Genomic DNA, 14,628 nt, shown 5'->3' with positions numbered 1-14,628 from the left:
TCGTGAGAGTATAAAGATGAAGTTCCAGAGAATCACCTTTTCTACATTGCTTTCAGTCATTTGGGACCAATTTTTTTTTACTGAAAATTTAATACATACAAAGTCACTATTTGTTGTCACTTTTTAAAATTAAATGTCTTGTCGAAATATGTTCAATTTTTTAATTGAATTGCGTGTATGGAGAACTTATTTCACGTTTCACCTATTTATAAAATTTATGTCAATGCAAAATTTATTCTTTTCACAAAGACTCTTTACTGTATAAAAAGAATGGCTTTTACTTTGACATATTTTATAAACAGATGAAATTGAAAAATGGTTCTTTGTACGTACTATTCAATTTTTAATTATGCAAACTTATTTTGACTAACAATTTCAGATTCAATTTTATACATATATGTACATATATAAAATATTTAATATTTTGTTAATATTGGGAGGGTTTAAATTTGTGTGATATTCTTTCAAAAACAATCTTGCGATAATAAACATTTTTTTTTATACCTTTTTTGTTGTTGCAGATATTGTTAGCAATGAAAGTACTAATTTTGCTATTTCCTTACTTTGCTTCTATGATAATATATGTATATATTCAGTAATATTCAGGGCATATATAGTTATAATGACATTACTAATAATATCTATATCTTTCACAAGCACCGTTATCGCTGCTATGTTGCGAAATAGAACTGCGCGCGAAGTATAGTATCCGGTTGCCATGCAACTTCTGCATACCCGCTTTAAGCGATTCTGTTAGTAACCTTTATACAGCTGGGAAAAGAAGGAAAATCCTTCGAGAATTTTTCCCTGAACGGCTTACCTCTCGACTTTCAAACGAGACTATTCTGCCATTTTATACATAGTGGTACCGAATAAAGTTATGGCAAGATAACGAAATAGTGAGTAAAAGTTAATGTCGATGTTTAACGAAAGGAAATATTATTTTATGCACTTAAGCAAGCTTAATTTATAATAAATATATACTTGTGTGTACTAAATATAATACTGTAATACTTTATAAGATATTAACCTACATTTTGTTATGTTTCTGTTGCAGGTAAGCGTGCATATTCATCATGTTAAAAGTGATACGTAAGTGACAGTTATGTAGATGAAGAAAACGACGCGAAGTAAGTACGATACCGAACGGATAATATATAATTGCAATATTAAACATTATATATATATATATATACTGTATACTGTTAAATTCTATAACGTCAAACTGTACCCAATATGAATTATTTTTTATCATTTTTACGTCTCCACTCCTAAATATATGTTGTAAATTTAACTAAAATAATAAACAGTCTAACTCAAGAAAAATATATTAATAATTAAGATTATAAAAATATATTAAATTTGATTGAAATTTAATTTATTTACTAAGCGCATACGTTAATATGGACGTTGTTTATTTTGAAAGTAACTACAGAAATTGATTGATTTATGTTTTGATACACACATGAAAGTTACAAACAACAAATATTTTTTAATTCAAGAGATTGGATTGCTATTGCTCCTTTGATATCTAACAGAGTAAATAAATATTAGTACAGTAAAATATGATGGCAACTACGCGATATTTCGTGCATCATTCCATTTATTTATTAATTAGTAATTAGATACTTGATTATTCGCTTCCCCCATGTGCACATATATTTGATGAAGGCAGGTACACAGCGTGTTCTAATGAGTGCTGCTGGTATCGACGATACTATAATTGCACCGAATTACATTACGTCACCGATCGAATATACAGTTAATGTTTGCCAAACATACGTGAAGTTAATCCATGAAACGCCTAATAACTGATCAAATCTATTTGTTTCAATACAAATATAAATCGATAACAAATCCATGATAAAACGACTGCGAAGTTCTGTATTTTTTAAATTTTATTAAGTATCGCAGTTTATTTGGGATTTTATTTTAATCAATAGTCAATATACCGTTCTCGTATGTTTACACGAAGAGAACGGTTTGCTGAAATATTTAAAATATTTGCTAGATATAGATCTAAATATAATTTTGTTAGACCATCAAAACAATTATATAATATTTTCAAACACGATGAGTAATGCTGTAAAAAGTTTCGACATTCTAACAATCAGCTTGAACATTCTATATAATTATTTTGATGGTCCAACACAATTATTTTCAAATAGGTGTTTACTTTTAAATACTTTAGGAAAAATTGTTCTTTCAATATAGTTTAACTTTTCCCAGAATATTATGTTCTTCTCTTATACACATTTGTAATTCTCTTTGTACGTGTGTATCTCGAGTGTTTTATTTTCGAGAAATCTTCTTTGAACTTTGATAAATCATCGTCAGTCAGTATATCAGTGGTAAATACTCTTCTTCCAGTCTGCCGTTATGATTTCTGGCGATTCAATCTACCGCAGACGGAACGCGCGATTAATTAATACACCTTTCACTCAATATCAATAATCGATAACTTTCAATATGGCAATATCAATCGACGACTTCGTTCGTGGCAGAGACAATCTTGCCGTATCTAACACAAGACGGCACTACCTTCGATTAGGTCGATTAGGTATAGATCCTCGGATGCCAATATTGATCAGCATCGATCTGAAATATTCCAATAACGAGGTTTGATTTAGGACAAGTTAGGTCGCGGCCAATTGCCTCCCGATTCCGGTCTAAGGCGATGGTCCGGGACAGTCTGACGACGCCTTGTGCAATTAGGCGACGGGATCAATTTGATGGCAGGGAAACGACCGATCGAGCGATCGTGAACTTTGTGTCGATCATTAATTCACCCAATGTTACAACCGAACCCCTTGAATCAGCGAAGCACTCGCATTACTTGCAGATGTGCAAACACGAGAAGGTTGACAAACGCTACACACGGTTAGAGGAGATATTGCCGCGCAATTGACCCCATATCCCCCCTGGCGTTATGCAGTATGATATTAGATTAGATTTCGGCAAATTGTCCTCTAGAATTACGCGAACGCATGAGGGAGTTGTGCCGTTGTTTACCAGGCGTCAGTTCGGAATTTGGTGAGATTGTTATACCGAATGCAACTTGGGAATGCAGCGTGACGCTGTTGATTGTTGATATATTCGTACGATTTGGATGGCGTGGTGCGACAGATATTGCAATTTGAATTACAAAATATATTTGTTACGATATCCTATTTTGTGGTTACTTCAAAATAGTTTTTATTTTTAGCAGGAAAGCAATGTGGAGTTGATGAAACGGTTCAGTCTTTGGATATAATTTAATAAATATATGAAAATATTGCTGGAATGCAATTCCTATTGTTGATTCTGTTATAAAATGCAATTCTATCGTTGGCTTCAATATTTGCGCGCAGTATTTTGATATTAATTACACTCCAAAAAAAATATAGGTGTAAATGTTAAATAAAATTCTCATCGTGTTGACATAAATATCAACATGGTGTGAATTTAATACTATAAGTTTTGAACCATGGTTAAATTCACATATATTGATGTTTACCATATATTAAAGGTGAAAATTATATAAATACCACATCGTACAAAATGTTTGATGTTAAATTATTGTATTAATGTATTATATATGATATTCTCACAAAAATTAGCACACGTTCCGCGATTGAATCTCATATATGTAAAAGATGATTATAGTTACTGGTTATATAGGTAAATGCTGTATACGCGATTATCGGAATGAAATTCGCATGGCGTGACCGCAAATAGTCTTTTCGCTTTTCATCGTGCAAATAGCAACGAACATTACGCCACAATAATTACGTATTGTCATCTAATTGGCTCGATATCCCCGGTATTACGGCGTGCAATATTAGATTAGATTTCGCCAAATTGTACGTGGAACGGTGGAAAATTACACAGCTGCATTAGAGAGGGACCGTGGGCTTTATTTGTCGGGTATCATGATACATGCGGAATACTGCGAAAATGTACTGTGTTAGAATATGTTTGAAATTGATGAATCGATTTCGAGAATTGAGAATATGCAGGATGTTTGGAAAATAATGATAAATCTTTCGCATAGGGGCAGAATGGACTAAACCGAGTAGAAAAGTCATCTACCGTTTTGCAATTTTCGCAATAATTAACAAGATATTAATTGCTAAAAATTGCGAAAGATTTATTATTATTTTCCAAACACCCTGTATATGTTATCTTTCGTAACTATGGACCAAGCTTTGATTTCAAAGCAAGTATTCATTCACTGAAAAAAATGGTCTTGTTGGATTAAATAGTAATTTTGGTGAAAAACGGAGGAATCAGCAGAAATTTATTTTTCAGTGTTCAGTATAGGATCCAACGTAACGGGCATATAGAGGGTGTCTAAATTTTTTTCGAAATGATACATTATCAGGAGATTTAATTTGACAAAAATTTCATGAATTTCGATTTATTCGCATGATTTTTTTAACTGCTAAGGCTCGTGTAACTCAGGTAAATTTTTACAGTTCGGTTGGCATTTTCGAAATTACGATGCTCGCGCGTCGAGGGAAAATCGTATAACTTCCTAATAAAGTATTTAGCCATCGTATGGAAGCGCAGCGAGGATGGTTATACGTACGAACGAAGTGAAGGAGGCGACGGCAGCGGGTGTAGAACGTGGAGGAGATGCAGGAGTGGCGGTACGGCGGGAGTTTCAGTTTCCGGGTGATCTGTGGCTCCCTCGTCGTGAGAATCGATGCCGCCAGCCGCCCAATAACCATACATCGTACGACTATCACACCCCTGGGGTATATACCCGCGCACCGTATCTTCCTCACTCCTTCGCTCTCTCGCTTTCTCTCTCTCTCTCTCTCTCTCTCTCTCTCTCGTACGCACGCGTGCCCTCCCACGCCCTTCTCTCTTCCTCCTGACCTTCTTCATCTCTACTTGCCTTATTACAAATAGCCAGGCATACCCTACCCCGCTTCGCTTGAGAAAAATTGCCCGGGATTTGAATTATTGCGCGTTACTCCTTCTCTTTCTGGCGCGGCTCGAATTACTATTCGTTATTCCTCCGCCTGAGATTCAAATTATCCTAGGAGGTGCGAATTGTTATTTATTGGTCGTTTGTATATCGAATACATTTAGGTCGTTGTTACTTCCGCAATTTTAAACGCCGCCTCGAATTGTGGAGCTTACCTTCTCTTTTCGCTCTCGCGCTTTTTCCCCTCCTTTTCTATCTCTTATTCTTTCCAATTTTCGCGCGGCTCTCTTGAAATTTTTAAATGCAATCTCCTGCCCGCTGTAATTTTATTTATTTGTACGTCTTTGTTCTGTGCACTTTGTTGGTTTTAGAAAAAAGCATTGTTAGTAACTTAATAGTTCGTTATCTTTCGGTTACCATGTGCACATCCTCGATTTACGTCACGGCATCACAACACGTTACTCGTATCGTAAATATCTCCTATTGCTGTTGACTGTAGTATACTGCGCAACCCGATCTCAGCCTTCACTTGAATTTCAGAGTAGCGCGTGTAATTGGAATTAATCTTCACCAAGCTTGATATAACGAAGATGAGTGAATATTATAGTTGATGTCGATGCGACATCGACCAGAGAAGACGTGATGATTTTTGTATATTTAGATATCCCGTATTTTACAATATATATATATTTTCTCTCTAGTACGTTCTATCGCAATTTTATTTTTTTAATTTTTTATTCTATCATTATTGTTAATTAATTTAAGATAACGCACTTTTACTTTCAATGTTTCCTTTACATTCCAATTTTAATTAGTAGAGAAATAACGTTAAAACTTAAATAAATGAGTTGATTGTACCTTCGATTTTTACTGATCTACTACTTTACAAATGAATATTTGATATTTCTTGCATATGACTTGAATTGTAGGCAAGTAAATCATTTATTGACAATTATCAACATTTAAGCCTAACGACATTTAAGCATAATATGGTACGAATTCTCGTCGTCTTATTCTCAAGTTATCATTTTGTCTTGATTTCTCTGTTTTCTGAAACAATTACTTAAAATATAAATTTTGTTGAAATTGCACAGTGAGTTATAGTTGCCGCTATTATTCGTTATTTTTTACTCATTATGGAGAAAGGACATTTAAGACGGCGACTGAACGTAGAAGAGAAAATTGTGTTCCCGTTCCTCGAGTGAAATTATGCAAAGTTACGAGTGCGACTCGTATTTCCTGTGATAAACCGTTAGCGTATTATTAAAATTAAAATCTGGAGTAACCGGTAGAAAATCTACCGTAATTTAATCTCTTCAAGCTGCACAGTTATGAAGCCGTCTCTGAAAATCCACGATCGTTACTTTCATATTACATTACTGGTATGATTATTGGCATTGCGTCATGGCAGAATTCACATAAATGAATTAATGAAATGTTATATATTCAATAAATAGATATGTTTCGTACGTTATTTATGGAAATTTTATAGAGAGTTTTTATAATCAATTAAAATGATATGTATGAAATTAATACACATACTATTTATTTCTTATAAATTATATTTCTTTCTTTAATTATATCTCTTATAAACATGACACGTTATTGTAAGGTATCAAGCTAGGTATTGTAAATTTAAATGCGAGTGGTTGGCAAAACGCGGAGCGATTAGCATCATGCTGTGGGATCGTGCTTTTTAAATGTTGCAATTAATTGGCGGAAGAAGAAAAAGGGAAAAGATGGAGGGAAACGCGTTCAAAGGCGATATTTATAACGATTCTGATTTTACCGCGAGGAAAGAGCTCCGCGGTTCGAGATGTCTGAAGAGCCGCGGTAGAACGCGGGGGGTTGTTGGGAGAAAGGGGAGGAGAGACGGCGGTGTAAAAAAAAAAGGAAAGGAAGCTCAAGAACATTCGAGAGTGGAATACGAAGTGGGCTGGAGGAGACGAGACGGAACGTGATAATTGCGGGGAAGGATAATTTAACAGGCGGCTCTTTTCCGCCTCGGCTTCTGCTCGCTGTCCGCCCCCGCGCTCCCTCCATCTCCCATCTTCCCTCATTCCTGTTTTTAATACATCTTCCACTGTCGTCGTGGCACGCAACGACGTGCCGTAACGCTAAACAAGTGCAAACCGAGAGAGCACGATGGGAAAAATAGTGCGATCTCTATAGTTGAAAGTGTCGCGTCAGGAATTCCTGTAATTGTTTCAATTTCGTTAATGCTGCATTTGATCTTTCCAATTTTAATTAGTAGAGAAATAACGTTAAAACTTAAATTAATGAGTTGATTATACCTTCGATTTTTACTGATCTACTTTACCGTTTGGTTCTGTCGTTGAAAACAGACTCATTTATCGATCACTGTTAAATTCATAACGTCGAATTATACTCAATTTGAGTTATTTTTAATCATTTTATAGGTTGCCACTGTTCTTACTCAATATACCGTTAATTTAAATAAAACAATGGAGTTAAACAATTTAACTCAAGAAAATGTATACATTAAAAGCTTAAATTTAGTTCATTTACTAAGTGCACATACATATTAATATAGACATTGTTTACTTTGAAACTAACCACAGAAATAAATTGATTTACATTTTGACACACACACGTTAGAAGTTAAAACTAATAAAACGTTATTTAACTCGATCAAGGGATTGGGTTACCATCATTGCTCCTTTGATATCCACAGATAACAAAGATTTATTACTAAAGTAAATTAGATTTTAAGATGTCTTGACGATTCTCGCGCGGTGGGTCTCGTCTCTCCTAGGCTATTCGCTCGTCCTCTATCTACTTCTACCCGCATCGCGCCGTGGAACGGTCACCCGCGCTGGGTGTGCAGACAGTCACTACGGCAGTATTTATGGAAATGAACCGAGGTAGTTTGAACCCTCTTTTCGCCCGCCCCGCCACCCATCCGCGTCGACTACACCTACTCCATCGCCTCTCCCGCTATAGCTACCTGGGGGGAGGGGGGCAGGGTCCACCCCCGCATGGACTTTTTCCACTTCGCTCCCGCGCATCCGCCGTCCGCCCCTGTCGTTTCACCCGCTTTATTCTCTGCCTCCGACCCTCTGCTCTTCTCCCGTCCCTTCTCTATATTCCATGTCTTTCCCGCCAACTCCGTCTTCTCGCCTTCCTCGTCTCGCGTGCGGGCAAAATCCACGCGCGCAGCTGCTGCCGCTGTTTGCCCACCTAATTACGCGGAATTCATAAGTTACGGAGCACGGCACGCGTGCCGGCGACCCCTCCTGGTTACTTTTATTTCCGCTGTAATTTACGAACGAAAACGCGCGGTATATACTGTATGTATACTCTGCGGCTACCTTTTTCGCGCGACTCTGCGGAAACGCATTATTTTTCATGTATTCGCCTGTGATGTGATTTCTATGTGATAGCCTCGTTTGCGTCAGTCCGAATTAATTGTTCGCTGTATGAGTTCGTTGTACGAAACGAACTGAAGAAGTTGTAAGATCTTTTAAGTAAACTGATTTCTTTTACCACTAGAAAAGATTATTTTGCTTCTGAGAAAGAGAGTGTGTTTACCATATTTATTCTAATTAGATAATAATAGAAACCAGAAAATGTATAAAGTGTTAAATGAATAAATGATTATATTTACCGTTTATGCGAAAGCTAACAATAAGTAATAGAAGCTGAGAAACGAAAAGAAGAAATATATAATAATTTTAAACTATTATGTATATAGTTGGTTTTTATTTTTTTGAACTTCATTTTTTCATTGATTAATTTAGCATGTTTAAGATTTGTTATCGAGAATTTATTGAGAATTTATCTTGCTTTAGTAAAATGAACACGCTCTCTGTGAAGAACAAATGCAAAACCGAAGAAAAATATTGCGCTTTAATTGATCCCACTTTCTCTATAAAACGTTCCTTCCATAATTCGATTTCACCGTAATTAGTTGTGGGGCCGGTTAGCTTTGATATCGAACTAATCGAGCTGTGCAATTTTGGTGGCGGCTCTTGTGACAAATTGATTGTATTGCGAAAACCAGAAAGTGGTTATTATTAACGCATAACAGTAGCCGAGAATCGCTTAACGAGCGGAATTTAAATCAAATGAATTCAGTTTTGGCCAGAAAGATGCGATGATCGTCTCTCCTTGTATTTTTTGAAGTCTCACGATGCTTGTTAATTCCGTAACTTTCGAGAGGTCCACTTGAGAAAATCGTTTTTTGTACAAAGATGAAATACTCACCCGAGTTGTGTATGTTCGATAATCATTCGTTGATATTTAAGTATTCCTACACAGATGTGTACATTAATGAAACGATTATTTTATCGTATTTTTTTCTGTTGGCCAAATGTGCTATTACTGTAGTTTACTATCTAAGAATTTTATAATAGTAGAAATTTTTGAAACTAATGAAAATTTTTAGTTATACTATAAAATAAAATTGCATGATAAAATAAAAAAGTTATGATTAAGTGTTCCATTTTTATAATTATAGTTATTATGCTATAATATTAATAACAGTAATCGTATTTATAGTTCTATAAAAAATATATAGTTGATACCGAAAATGACTATAAATTATTATAATTAAATTATAATAATTATAAGAACTATTTTTTTGCTTAGTGAGAGAAAGTTTTCTTTTTTTTTAAATTTTGATAGCATCATTAACCGGCAGTTAATATATATGTTAAAGATCGTGAGAAATCTTAAATTTATTAGCTATTTAAGTACAATGAAGCTTTGATGAATGAAATGGGTATGGGTACGCAATTTACCTGTACCCGACGTCATTAATGCAGCAAGCCATATCGCGGTATAGGATAATCTTCAGCCGGGCGAATTAATTTGTTTTCACAAAGATCTCAAAGAGCGGCACTCGCGAAAGGGTGAAAACGATGGAACGCGCGCTCTTTCATTCGATCGGCGCTTTTCGTGACTGCACCGTCGAAGCGCTCATTAATTCAGCACTTTTACGAGGACGATCAGAATCCATTCCGGACGATTAGACGTCCACGGTCGTCGCCACTGCCGCCGCAGTAGAACCGAGAGAGAGGGTTTAAACGCACACTTAGCGATTGAGCTCTTACGATGGCTCTCGAATTGAATCAAGGCAAATACTGCGCTTTGAGCCGACGAGGGGTTTGCACAAAGACCTCCACGGTAATATAGTATACTCTCTCGAGTAAGGACCGGAGAAAACGTGCGGGCAGATGCGCGTCGAGACAAATCAATATGACTTGGCAGGATAATTTGACCCTGTTCTGAAAAATTCAACGCACGCGAGTGGACCACAAGGGGAGATGTGTGTGTGTGTGTGTGTATGTATTCAGTTACGCTCCAATTATTATCTTTCTATGTGCGCCCCGGCACGTTGCTCACGAATTCCATCACTTTTTGATTGCGCGACGACGCGTCTCTGTGCGATGGAAAATTGAAATATTCAAGAGCGGTGTCTCCTCAAACGGAAGCGGGATGCAAATAATTCCGATATCCCGTGACCGATCGGATCACGTCCCGGTAGCTACGAGGATAGCGGTTGGAAATAGGCCACGAAAGTGAAACAGCGGTAGACGGGATAGCAACGGTCAGACTCTGGGCTGGTAATTTAGATTGTCGTAAGGAGATCAGTTACACCGGCCGCCTTGAACCGCTCTTCCGCGTCCTGCCGGTTGACATCCGCGAATTCTACTTGCAACCTGTTGCTCTCTGTCTCTCTCCGTCCGCACCCAGCCACCCTCTCGCGCCACCTCTTTCTCTCGCGTCTCTGTCTTCGTCGTGCCCCGCTAACGGGGTCCATGTGTAAGTGCATTCAGTACTTTAAAATCTCATCACCGCTTTGCCACGTCCGTAATCAGACTACGCCATCAAATTGCAATAGCGCGCAACCTAGGAAAAAGTCTCATCACTATGTTCACAGCGCATTTGGCATCGTGTGTGCTTATCCGATTTCTCTCGTGTTTACTGGATAGGGATCTTTACATTAAACAAGAGATTGAAATAAACGCCCACATCTGGTTTGGAAAACACGAAGTGAGTATGTGAAATCCAAAGAATTTCTTACGTGGCAAGAAACTCTTCCCAATGGAGTTTTGATTGTCAAAATTCTACAGTTGCGATTATGTGACACATTTAGAATTTACATTATATAGACTTTACTCAATATTTTTTTTGTTATTTTAGTATTGAGATTTATCTTAGCTTTCATGCGCTTTAAAAATATAGTATTTATTGTATATATATATATAGTACATTTATGTAATACTTACATAATATTTATAAAATTATATATGGAACGAATTTCTCGAAATACCTAAAAATTTAGTAGTTATATACAGAGATCTAAAAATAATTTTATTGAATCATCAAAATAATTATGTAAAAGCGTTGACGACAATGTTGCAAGAAGTGAGCAACATTCTAGCAACCAATTTTAGCGTTTTATATAATTATTTTAATAACCCGAACAAAATTATTTTCAGATCTTATCTAGTTAAATTTTCAGATGCTTTAACAAATTTAACTATTTTATCACATATTCAAAAATTATGTTCCAAATTAAAACATCTCCACAATCGTACCTTCGGTCGAGAATATTTATTTACTGTATAATTGAACTGATCGTACCTACTATAAACACACATGCTTTGTTGACAGTTTGACTTACGCGTACGTCACCGAGGAAAATTTACATGTCGCATAGTGTAGTTCAGACCGGTTGCATGCCGGAATGCTATGTGTTATCCGACTGCCGACAGCAGTCGCAGTTGAAATTGTACGGCGGCCTCGAATGGAAATGCATCTGTGCATCGTATATGTCGCGATTTACCGTTCATCGAAGGGGGAATGAAAACGCCTTACTCTACCCTCTCTCGACAACTTTACCCGCCCGTCTTCCGTACATACGATCTCGTTCTGCATTCGCGACGAGGAAGCTCGTTACTGCAGACCTCAGGCAATAGATATCTTAGAAAGATCATTGAACGCGGATTGCGTAATCAGGTACACTTGGCATATGAACGTAATGCACATGTACATCCACTACAACCTATAATTCGTGCTGATTGGTATGTCGCGCGAGAGAGATAATCTGTTGGAGACAAAGTGCGCATAGTAATAATGCGACATTGCTGTTGCAATCGTTATGTCATTGACCGAGTCGATAATGTTAGCTTTCATCGAGTATATTCAATACATATATATACTCTATAAAATTTTTAGAATAAATTTTACTCTAAAGAGTATAATCTTACTCTCAAAGATTGAAAATAGAGCCATTCTTTTTCAATATCGACTCAATTTTTAATGCAACGTTACTGTTGCAATCGTTATGTCATTGACCGAGTCGATAATATTAACTTTCATCGAATATGTACATATTATATACCCTCTCTAAAATTTTTAGAGTGAATTTTACTCTGAATAGTGTAATCTCACTCTCAAAGATTGAAAATAGAGCCATTCTTTTTCAATATTGGCTCAATTTTCACTTTAGAGTGAGATTCCACTCCAAAGAATTTAGAGAGAGTATAGAAGTGCTTTTCTTCCTGGACAGTATCTATAATATTTTTAAAAAAATTATCCGATTTCACGTAATTTAGAGTGAGTTTTTACATTAATATAATTGCAGTTTTGTTGCCAGAATCGGTAAGGAAGTAATAATACAGTGTTCCACCAATTTTTGTAATTTTATTCGATTAATTTTCTTCATGTATCTTTTTGTGTCGCACGTAACAATGACGAGGAGGCTTCTTTTCGCAGGAGAAAAAAACAAAAACGTTACAGTTGCACTGGCATAATCCAAAGCAAGGAACATCTGCGTGGATTCATGCCTGCTCGAAATGGAGACATTTTAAGCTCGCGAGACCTCGTCCTGCTTGGCTCCCCTTCAAGGAATTTCGGTCTATGCAAACGCTCAGCATATATAAAGGACCAGATGTCCTGTTACCTCGACGCAATCAACTTCGAATACCTTCCGGAGAATTCACATGCGGCCGTGACAAACCTCGACGTTGCAAGACTAGATTACCGAAATTTTAGATGCTTTTATACAAGAAATATAAGAGGGAAGAGGCTGAAGTTGAGAAAGACTCTTTAGTCTCGCTAGTATAATATTAAAAAGAAAAATATAGAGATCTATATACTAGAGAGAAAGAAATTTCTGTAGAAATCTATATACGAGTACAAAAGAGATTTATATGTAAAACATAAATTGCATATGAATACAAGTAGCTGATTTTTTTTCAAAGCGAATTGCTAAATTATATTTGCCACGAAAGATATTATATCTTATCCCTCTTGACATTTATAAAGATGAAATTAATAAATACGATGCGCTTCGTGATTCCGGGCATTTGAGAATTTCTCGCGCGTCCGGGATTCAATGATATTAAAGAATTCGTAATATCGGATGCGCGCGTCTGCAAAGGACTCTCGCTGACGTCTTCTCGCATCGAGCAATCGCATTAGGACGACAGACACGTGTGTGGTTTTGCATATTTCGTCCAGAAACACCTGCGAGAACTAAGCGAGTACTCTCTTTGGCGTCTTCCTCCTCTTAAGGCAAAAGAGAGGCGGCGGTATTTTGTGAGAACAAAACGCTCGCGCATCTCTTCCTTCCTCTTACCTTTTCATCTCTCCTTTCGCTCTCGCTGGTTTTCGAGAGGATTCGTGCCGATGCGCGTAGCAGGCACTCTCCCCGCTTACCTTCGTTTCTGCGACGCAGGAGATGCGAGGAGCACCAGATGTCCCAGTACCTCGAGCGCAATCTACTTCGAATGCGTACCCACGAATTCACATGCGGACGTGCCTCATGCAAATGTCTTTCTTGCCCGCGTCGCTCTCTTCTAAAAGAAGCTCTGCGCGCGACGGCGTTCATTAAAGTTATTAGTTTTGCGAAACTCGTTGGCCGTTCCAATATTCTCAAAGAGTTGTACGTTGTACGCGTTGTTATGTATTTCATAGGCGTGAAAAATGCATGGAAAGTGACTTAATTATATGCGATATAACATTCTGTTTTAATTCTTGTTTTATTTTCCCTTTTTCTTGTAGTTTTATTCCCGTTCTTTTCTTCTTATTTTCCTGCTGAATCGCGAAAGTGTATTTTCGAAGGTCGATATAGGCACATAATAGAGTAGATCGCTAGTATAATTAGTCTCATGAATAATTTGATAATAATTATTCATAGTAAAGATTGATCGCTAATCAATATTTGCGCTCACTGATTAATGAGATAATAATAATGATAGAGTTTAAATAGATAAATAATTTTATAATTCACGATTTGTGTCGCAATGTGAAAATATAAGAGCAGAATTGCAACGTATATCATAATTTTATTTTTATTTAAATTATTATATTTTATATCTCATCAGGCTATCGTAAAATTCTTTCTTGAAATTATTTTTAATCATTTAAATGTTAATTATAAATTTTGCATGGTGCTGTTTCATTCACTTTTTGATTGATTCGCGTCGTCGTAATAACTATCTTCCGAAGCAATTAAATCACCTTCTGAGATGTTCGCGTTCGAACGCCGTACTTGGAATTTTTTCTAGTTCTGCCTTACCATCAGTGGTCTTATCGCACCGATAATTCGAATCGACGAGGAAACTCACACAGCACATTCCGTATTTATCGGATCCCGAGACTTTATTCAAATTTCACGTCACTCGATTAAGCAGTCGATTTACTCCGGATTTGCTTTCGCAGGAACTTCGCGGTTCCCT

At 36.7% G+C, this 14,628-nt stretch overlaps 1 protein-coding gene across 1 annotated transcript in view; it reads left to right on the top strand.

The window, feature by feature from the left end:
• The first annotated feature begins 4,556 nt into the window (after positions 1-4,556).
• Positions 4,557-14,628, top strand: part of LOC108766231 (AF4/FMR2 family member 4) — a 62,090-nt gene continuing 52,018 nt past the window's right edge. Inside the window, exon 1 of the mRNA XM_018515394.1 lies at positions 4,557-4,739. Coding sequence (XP_018370896.1) covers positions 4,557-4,739 — 183 coding nt within the window. The remainder of the gene's footprint in view (positions 4,740-14,628) is intronic.

This window comes from Trachymyrmex cornetzi, unplaced genomic scaffold (assembly GCF_001594075.2).
Source record: "Trachymyrmex cornetzi isolate Tcor2-1 unplaced genomic scaffold, Tcor1.1 scaffold579, whole genome shotgun sequence".
Classification (NCBI taxonomy): Eukaryota; Metazoa; Arthropoda; class Insecta; order Hymenoptera; family Formicidae; genus Trachymyrmex; species Trachymyrmex cornetzi.
This window is presented reverse-complemented; position numbering and strand designations above follow the sequence as displayed.